This window comes from Sinocyclocheilus rhinocerous, unplaced genomic scaffold (genome assembly GCF_001515625.1).
Source record: "Sinocyclocheilus rhinocerous isolate Xijiao unplaced genomic scaffold, SAMN03320098_v1.1 scaffold1436, whole genome shotgun sequence".
NCBI classification, from domain to species: domain Eukaryota; kingdom Metazoa; phylum Chordata; class Actinopteri; order Cypriniformes; family Cyprinidae; genus Sinocyclocheilus; species Sinocyclocheilus rhinocerous.
The window spans coordinates 582,502-592,342 of NW_015647013.1; the positions used below are offsets into that span (position 1 = coordinate 582,502).

A 9,841-nucleotide genomic window follows, 5' to 3' on the forward strand; every position below is an offset into this window, starting at 1 on the left:
CCTAAAACGGCTCGTTCTAGCACGCCCCCACATATCTAGGTCACTATGTGGGAATATTTGCATAATGCGCCCAAATGTGCACGCAAAGAAAGAAGGCGTGGTTTCAGTAACCGCAGTTAGTGTTGAAGCAGCATGTCAGGGAGACGCTGTGTGTTTCTAGGCGAAAGCAAAAGCACTTTATTTGGCCTTCCGAAAGTAGATGCATTTAGGAATCTTTAAGATTACTTACAACAGAACAGCAATGCATTTTATGGACGACCGTTTCGTGAACCTAGGAGAGGAGGTAATTCTGACTTTGCTATGACAATCTGGCGCTTCTGATTCAGCTACTGTTTTGTTATTAGTTTAAGTATTTGCTATTGACTGTTCAAATGCGGAGTTTTGTGCAGCGCTGAGTAACGCGTTTTGTGTGTGTGTGTGTGTGTGTGTGTGTGTGAGAGAGAGAGAGGGAGAGACAGGGTCACATCACAGTAGAGTCAGCTGTCTTAACTGCGGCTTGTGTACTGCATCATTACTGACTCTGTTCCTCTTTCGGGCTTGAACTGATGGTAAAACTAACGACATTATTAATATCTTGATATTTACTTTGAGAGCTGACGCTCGCGATTATGGTAAGGGGCGTTACATTTCCGACGAGTGCTTGCGGTGTTCGGCCAGTCACAATGCACTGGGTCAGCTGGCCAATCAGAGCTGACTGCGCTTGTCGGAAGGAGGGACTTTGTAGAAAACGAAGCGTTTGAGAGAGGCGGGGCATAGAGGACCTACAATAATGTACAGTATTTGAAAAATAATGTGTTTTTTGAACATTAAAGCATGTCAACATATTCTGTTACACCAAATACACAAAATAATGATCTTTAAAAAAGCATCATATGACCCCTTTAAAATAAAGAATTCTCATGTTTGGATCACGTAACTCTCCCGCAGCATCTCATTCTGTTTCCTCCACTATTTTTAGATGCATTTTGTCCATAAAAATGCGTAATTCAGTGCTTTAATTTGACGCGACCGGCTGAAGTTGGACGTGCACTGTGGGATTTTTTGTGATTAAAGATAAATATTTTGTCATTGAAAATGTCTTAAAAATAGTATTAAAATATTGTCTCGTTCTAGTGAACCAAGTATCTGTATTTTGTCTCATCTCGTGAGCTAAGTTTACTGTCACACCACTAGTGTCTACGAGCATAATATAGCTCATAACTTTCCAAATGTATGATGAAGCTTTTACTCTTCAGGTCAATCATATATTCATAAATAAAATCCCTTTGAATAAGGAAAGCAATAACTTTGTCATAGTATCCTTTCAGGTTGCCACAGCTAAGGCATGCTTTGTATGTGCTGCACTTTATTTGTACCATTTTGTTTTGTTTATTTATTAGAATTTGAAAGATGATAACGATATTGTGATCTCTGATTTTAGTCCTTGAAAACCAAAAAAGTAGTGCTTGAAAAGTCCTTGAAAGTCCTGGAATTTCATTTTGCAGTTTCTGTACGAACCCTGGAAAAATAAGTTAAGTTAAATGTTTATTTAAATTGGCAGCAAACTGTAATATATTATGTATATGCATTTCAAATACATCTGATCAGTGTTTTGTGGACATGAACCAGTTTCTGCAGGTCTTAGAAAGTCTTAATTAAAAGGGTCTTAAATCAGAACAGAAAGTCTTCATAATTCATAAAGTCGGGGCTTTAAATATTGCATGCATTGCAAAAAAAAATAAAAATAAAAATACATTTGAAAAAAAGTTGTCTTCCTCAGTATTTTTCTTGTTTTCCAATACTAGTTTTTAAACATCCCTAAATCAAGATATATTTACTTAAGATGCAAAATGAAGATTAGAAGTCTTGTTTTCTAAACTTTTATCAAAATTAAGTGAATTTATGCTTAAAACAACAACATCCGTTGCAACAACTCATTGCGTGCTCCCTGGAAATGTACATTTAGAGCACATTGTTTAATGTATTTCTTACATTTACTTTAGTTGTCTTTACTCTTAAAAAGTCTTACCTTTATAAAACCTGCAGAAACCCTGTATGCAAGACTTCATTAAGAGCAACTAGTTATTCAGACAACCCACCTTTGATTATGAAAATGTCATAGTTTGTTAGACATAGTTTGTTATTAGTTTGTTAGACATAGTTTGTTATTGTGTCTTGTGGAGTGCAAGTGAATGTGCATTAAGTCAAATAGCTTCCTCAGGGCAGTACTAAATTTAAAAAGCAAAATGCAACTTTTATGATCATTATTATTAATTTATTTTCTGATTCTGCAAGGAGAATGCAAACTCATGAGCAGAACTGTGTTGTTAAACTGATTTTATTACTTTAGCTGTTAGACTATTAACTGTGTGTGTGTGTGTGTTTGTTTATATATATATATATATATGACCCTGGACCACAAAACCAGTCATAAGGGTCAATTTTTTGAAATTGTGATTTATACATCATCTGAAGCTGAATAAATAAGCTTTCCATTGATGTATGGTTTGTTAGGTTATATTATATTATATTATTTTATGATTTTTTCTTTTTTATTGTGTGTGTTTGTTTATATATATATATATATGACCCTGGACCACAAAACCAGTCATAAAGGTCAATTTTTGGAAATTGTGATTTATATATCATCTGAAAGCTGAATAAATAAGCTTTCCATTGATGTATGGTTTGTTAGGATAGGACAATATTTGGCTGAGATACAACTATTTGAAAATCTGGAATCTGAGGGTGCAAAAAAATCTAAATACTGAGAAAATCACCTTTAAAGTTGTCCAAATGAAGTTCTTAGCAATGCATATTACTAATCAAAAATTAAGTTTTGATATATTTATGGTAGGAAATTTACAAAATATCTTCATGGAACATGATCTTTACTTAATATCCTAATGATATATATATTATGAACAGAAGAGTGTGTGAATATTTTGTTAATAAATATATATTTGTGTTTGACATCTGGCTTAATGTTTCCTTGTCAGCAGTAGAGGATGACCAGGAGTCTTCTGCTAGCTCTGAACAGACACTTTCATGTAACTCCAGCATTGAACCAACTCGCTCTCGCTGTAGAAAAAGAAAGGTGAGGTCTCATATCTGCAGTCACCTCTTTTAATTTTAAACTGTAGATTCAGCTATTACCTTTTTTTTATCTCTCAGAGGAATTTGTGACAGACCTACGTTTCATGTTTCAAAATATTTTTGTATAAAATATATATATATTTTGTATATTGATACATACATAATCCTTCCTTATGTATGTGAGGTGTGTGTTAGTGTTAGTGTGTGTGTGTGTGTGTGTTAGTGTGTTAGTGAGTGAGTGAGTGAGTGTGTGTGTTAGTGTGTGAGTGTGTGTGTTAGTGTGAGTGAGTGTGTGTGTTAGTGTGAGTGAGTGTGTGTGTGTGTTAGTGAGTGTGTGTTAGTGTGTGTGTGTGAGTGAGTGACCCCAGCGACTTCAGACTGCTTTTGTGCTGCAGGGTCACATATGTCTTTTTCATCAAAGAAATGCTGCTTTGGTGAGCTTCTTTCAAAATGACAAAATCTCCTTGACCCCAACCTTTTGAGCAGTGTTGTGTATATATAGGAATGCTTTGAGTGAATAATGTGTTAAATTTCTGACCACTTGTCCTACAAAGCTATCGTGAGGCATTAGTTTTGGAATCTAGCACACAAGTTGCACTGACTAATTTTACAGTGTTTCATTGCATTTTATGTCCTTTTAGAAGCTTGAAAAAGCAGTGTTATATGCTTTCATTGTATGGAAAAAGTATCTTTCAAAATATCTCCATTTGTGTTGCATGGAAGAACAGGTCATATGACTTTAGAATGACACGAGGCTAAAATAAACGAGGTTCTGGATGCATTTTACAATCTAGAGTTGGTAGCACAGAACTACATTATGCTGGTGTTTTGAACATTTAATGTAAAAGTTTTACTCTTCCAACGCAGATGGGACTCCCAGCGTTCCCCAAAGCAAGATTCGTCCCACGGTAAGTCTGGATACTACACGGACCAATGAAAACGAGCAGATGTTGAGCTCCATTGTGGGCATGGCTTGTGTGGAAGCCTCAGTTGGAGCTCAGGATCCTGCAGAAAGACGAAACTCGGCGTCAAAGGCTTCCTGCAGATGGGACTCCCAGCGTTCCCCAAAGCAAGATTCGTCCCACGGTAAGTCTGGATACTAAACGGACCAATGAAACCGAGCAGATGTTGAGCTCAATTGTGGGCATGGCTTGTGTGGAAGCCTCAGTTGGAGCTCAGGATCCTGCAGAAAGACGAAACTCGGCGTCAAAGGCTTCCAAAGCCAAACGTGATTCAGGGAGGCCCGTGCGCAAACGTCGTAGCTCATGCACAGACAAAAGAAAGGAGCTTGGCAGTCCAGCTATTAACGGTGAAACTGGGGAACAAGATGCTGAGAGCCAAAAGCCATTTGGATGTACCTTAATGTACCAAGACAGTCCAGTGCATCATGAAACCGAGTGCTCTGAGAACCAAGAAACTGAGGCTTTAATAAGCTGCGTGCTACCAAATGGAGACTCCATGAACATTGAGAGCTTGGAGCAGAAGACGCCAAGGAATAAAAAACATGGACCGGTCCAAAAGACGCTGGAAAGCCCTCGTGGAAAGCTAGTTGAGAGCGTTCAGTCAGAGCGAGTTACTGATGAGAGCAACACTGGACCCACTGAGCCTAGTTTGGCTCCCTGGCAGCAGGCGGACTTCAACATCGACGACATCCTGAAACCTGTGGCAAAGAGTCGGGGTTCTGTGCGACGCAGCCTGAGGAACCGGAGGAGCGTGGACCTTCAGGCTGTGGGCCTGGCCTGGGTGGATCACACTTCTCCGGAGCGGAGTAAAGCGAGCCGGAGGAAGACGCGGGGAAGACTCGGCGGAGTTTCTGAGCCTCTTCTCTCTCAGGCCTCTGAGGAACCAGCACCAAACTCACCTCAATCATTTGTGTGTCAGTTAGCTGTTTAATTACTCTCAAATGAGCTTCTGATAAAATACTGCTCTGTTCTCTGGTGTAATGTTTTACATTTCTTTTGTTGTTTTTTTATAGCATTTTAGTGTCGATGGATGAAAGAAGATTGTATTATTGTTAGATTACTTCTGCTCATTAAATCTTCTCTTGGGTGAATGCATTGCTGTTTGAAGATGATTTTCCTGTGGTAATCTCATATTCTTTTACATAAATGGCAATCCCAGTTTGCTTGGACAGTGGTGTTTGTTTTATTATTTTAAATGTGCCTACTTTGCAGTTCAGTAGTACAATACAACGTGACCCTGGAGCACAAAACCAGTCATAAGGGTCAATTTTTCGAAATTGAGATTTATGCATCATCTGAAAGTTGAATAAATAAGCTTTCCATTGATGTATGGTTTGTTAGGATCGGACAATATTTAGCTGAGATACAACTATTTGAAAATCTGGAATCTGAGGGTGCAAAAAAAATCTAAATATTGAGAAAATCATCTTTAAAGTTGTCCAAATGAAGTTCTTAGCAATGCATATTACTAATCAAAAATTAAGTTTTTATATATTTACGGTAGGAAATTTACAAAATATCTTCATGGAACATGATCTTTACTTAATATCCTAAAGATTTTGGGCATAAAAGAAAAATCTTTAATTTTGGCCCATCCAATGTATCGTTGGCTATTGCTACAAATATACCCCAGCGACTTAAGACTGCTTTTGTGCTCCAGGCTCACATATTTGCAATGCATCCAAACCATTGCATTTTATTTCTTTGCATTCAACCATTGTTTGTCGTTCACAGCGCTTAGGCAAGAAATTATAGGGCCTGCTTTAAATATTACATGGATGATTATCATATTTGAACCCATCAACAGAAAAAATATATTTTGCATAGAAAAGGTTTTTTTAGTGTATGTTGTGTCATTTATTTTGACCATCAAGCACATTGTCTTGTTACCATAATGCATCTAGTCAAACTGTTTGATTGTCAATATTTTATTCTCATTATCCTCATTACTAATATACTGTAATAGTAATTAATGCATAAAAACAAAACCGTTTTGCAGTACAGAATAATTGCTAATTTCATGTATGAACGTTTCACAGCTGTTTATCTAATTTAAATATCTAATTTCTTTAGTCATTTATGAAGAAAATATTTTTACGAATTATGAATTACTATATAAAAATGAACATATACACACACAGCTTTTTACAGTAAATAGCATTTTTTTATTATTTCTTAACTTTATGCATTGTAATGAAATCTATATATACAGTATTTATATATATATAGATAACAAACCATACATCAATGGAAAGCTTATTTATTCAGCTTTCAGATGATGTATAAATCTCAATTTCGAAAAATGGACCCTTATGACTGGTTTTGTGCTCCAGGGACACATATATGTTCCAGACATGCTCTTGATAGGTTTCTTAGCATTCATTCATAGGAATCACATACTCTTGTGTAATTGCAGTCAGTCGTTACTCTCGTTTTGGAATAGGAGCAACACTCCTAAAACATTGTGAAATGCAAGTGAAGTTCTCTCAGTACTTTAATCTGCCACTCTTCACAGTTGTGCGTTGCACCTGTAATTGCAGTTCATGCTGCGAAAGAGCTAATGGAAAATTCAAAGACTGAATGGAGCACAATAGGCGTTCAAAAGAACTATTTATTTACAATTATATTTACTCTACGATTTCAGTGTCCCACAAAACTGTCAATACGTATAAACAACCTGGAAATAATTACTCCAGCCATCTGCACCAGTCTCCATTCAGCTGTGTTTGTTTACTAGCACACACATTATGTTTTATGTGAATCAATCCTCAGCAGTGCTGCTGTAGTGTATCCATGGGAGAAATAGCACTGCAACAGCGTTTAAATATTTATGTCTTGTAGTCAGGCTCCAATTTCAGAGATCCAGAGGCATTATTTCAACAGACTTACACCTGTGCTGTACCTGATCAGTGGTTTATGACCAATTGTTCTTCTCCCAATGCAGTTTAAGATTTGGTTTTTTATTGGTATTTAGTTGGAAGGGCCTAAAATGGCATTTCATGCTAGACTGTTTTCTTTAGTTTTATTATAGAAATAACACTGCCATCTAGTGAAAGTAATCAGTTAGGCCTTCACATGCTCATACAGGCCTTTCACACTTTATTGTATTCATCTACTTGACAAAAAACAAAAGGATGCGTGTTTTGATGGCTGAATATTATTTTTCCCCAAGTTGAGAATAACGAGATTCACTTTATGAGTTTGGTTTATTACTTGCCTCAAGTTGTTCCAAACCTGTATGAGTTTCTTCTGTAGAGCAGAAAAGAAGATGTTTTGAAGAATGTGGGTAACCAAACCGTTAGAAGCCATTGACTTCCATAGTATTTTTCCCTATACTATTGACGCCAATGGCTACCAGCAACTGTTTGGTTGCCAACATTCTTAAAAATATCTTTATGTTCCACAGAAGAAAGTAAGTCTTACAGTTTTGAAACTGAGTAAATGATGACAGAAATTTCATTTTTGGGTGAGCTATCCCTTGCAACTACAATAAATCAATTAATCGATTGTGATTAGACAACTAATGCATTATTATATACTCATTTTGACCCTGTAGGTTAACACTCATGGTGTTGCTCTGTTTGCGTGTGCCGCTGTTGGGGTTAAAATGATTGTGCGAAGTGTGTTTTCTGTGGCGTGTGAAGGAGGGAAACCCCTCTCCCCCATCCTGCAGACCCAGTGAAGGCAGCTTAGCACCAGAACAATGGGGTCCTTTGACCAAATTGAGGCCCTTAAGACATGTGGCGAGTCCGTCCCATTGAGCTTCAGAACTCTCCACTTTGTTCTGCCCTATTATTTTCTCGCACACGCCCGTGTCCCCGTCTTCTTTATTTGTTAATAATGCATACATTTCAGATCCCTCATCGCCCATCGTCTAGTCCATCCCGAGTGATGCTTAACCAGATCCTTAACAGAAACACTCATGCAGAATTGATGATGAGTGTCTCATTCCACAATTAGATTAAAGTGGTCTGAGGTCAAACGCTTGCTGTTGATGGGAGTGTTTGCGTTCTCCAAGTGTCATCTGCTGCGTCGCTCAATTATTCACAGTGTGTGAAGTCTGCTTCTGGTCTGTTACAATGTACATAACTGTCACTTTCAGCGCAGCGTTCATTCTCAGTGTCGCCACAAGGGGCGCTATAGAGGCATTAGCGTAATAGACCTTATGTAGCTCCTCCCCTTTTCAGTTTGCTCTCCTTGTGTACTTTACGAATTTATGAATGAACCGCCCGTTTTAAAGGGGTCATGACATGAGAAATGAAATTTGCCTTCATCTTTTGGCATGTAAGAGCTCTTTGTACCATTAAAACATCCTGCAAGTTTCATAGCTTAAAACGTCTTGCTCGTTATAAACGAAGCATTTATTTAATTAAGCTCCAAAAATGGCTTGTTTTGGATATGAGGTACAAGGTGATGTCACAAGGGCACACACATTTGCATAAACATGCCTCCAGAGCAAGACATCGACGAATAGTAATCTTCTCACCATAGGCCCCGCCCACTGGCATTCACTCGCTTAACGGCTGACACTTGATCACGCTAAATGTGAGGTGTTGCGTCAAAAACAAATAGAAATTACTATCACTACCACTATGTTGTCTACACTGGATGCAGATTTGAGTCTGTCGTCAAAAGAACAAATGGAGTGAAAGTGTTGACGCGTTTGGTTTAAAGAGCTTGTTTGCGTCTTTGTACAGATATCAGAAGGATCCCAGCGTAAGGAACGAGTGGATAGTTTATTTTTAATGGCGTCCCGGATCGTGTTGGAGGATTTTGTTTTGTAAACGAGGCACAGTGTCATGGAGAGTCACAAAGAAACATTTATTGAAAGATGAAGCGGTTCTAGATCGGACTGCAGCTGCATCACAAATCTTGAGTAAATGATTTCATAATGCTTTGTCTGCAAAAGACTGTTTTATTTTGATCATGTTGTCAAAACACTCACATGCAATAGCGAGGGGGGGCATTGATACTGTTTCCTATTTAATGACGTTAGCCAATAATAAAAGCGGCTGATTCCTGAGGAGCCTTAAAGGAGCCGCCCCTTAAAAACAGGTCATTTTAGAGAGAGGGTCAGAATGAGGGTTGAAAATAATCACTTTTGCACATATTTATTTATTTATTTAGTTTTGTGTGCAAAAAACTTTATTTGCATTATAAGTTAACCTCAAGGAACATTAAAATAATTTTTAAAAAAAATCCATGTCATGACCCCTTTAAAATCTTCCCAGACATTTATGACATCCGCTTCAAACGTTACAATTCTCATGATAACTTGCCTTAACACTACAGTAAGTAAATACATTTCACCAGCTAATTACTCATAAACTGCGATGCCATAGAAATATATAGAGCTGCGACAACATTCTAAAGATGGCTGCACTTGTTTCTCTGACGCGTAAGGTCTATATGTGTGCTGCGATCTATTTCTCCTTCAGTTTTGCTGCTGTGATGATTGAGCAACAGTTTTGAGAAAACTTTGCAGAGCAAGTTAAAGTTGGTCAAACTGTCAGAATGTTTATAGCTAGCTACCTGAATTATATCAAGGTGTCACTATAGCAAACACCAGTTATATTTTCTTCAGTGTATCATGACGCATGCGCTGTGCCTTGTTTCCAGAGGAATGCACACACGCCTCAAATCTGACGCGGAGGAGATGAATTGTTGAATAAAGTCGTTATTTTTCTTTTCTTTGTGCACAAAAGGTATTCTCGTAGCTTTGTAAAATTACAGTTGAACTGCTGTTCGGTTTTATCGATGTCCTTACTACCTTTCTGGGCCTTGTTTCAGTTGTGTTGCTGTCT

At 37.7% G+C, this 9,841-nt stretch overlaps 1 protein-coding gene across 1 annotated transcript in view; it reads left to right on the forward strand.

Annotated features, from left to right (window-relative positions):
- The window catches only part of LOC107708239 (cell division cycle-associated protein 2-like), a 17,255-nt gene extending 12,127 nt beyond the window's left edge, over nt 1-5,128 (forward strand). Inside the window, exons 10-11 of the mRNA XM_016512418.1 lie at nt 2,982-3,076; nt 4,060-5,128. Coding sequence (XP_016367904.1) covers nt 2,982-3,076; nt 4,060-4,968 — 1,004 coding nt within the window. The 3' untranslated portion in view covers nt 4,969-5,128. The remainder of the gene's footprint in view (nt 1-2,981; nt 3,077-4,059) is intronic.
- The last annotated feature ends 4,713 nt before the right edge of the window (nt 5,129-9,841 follow it).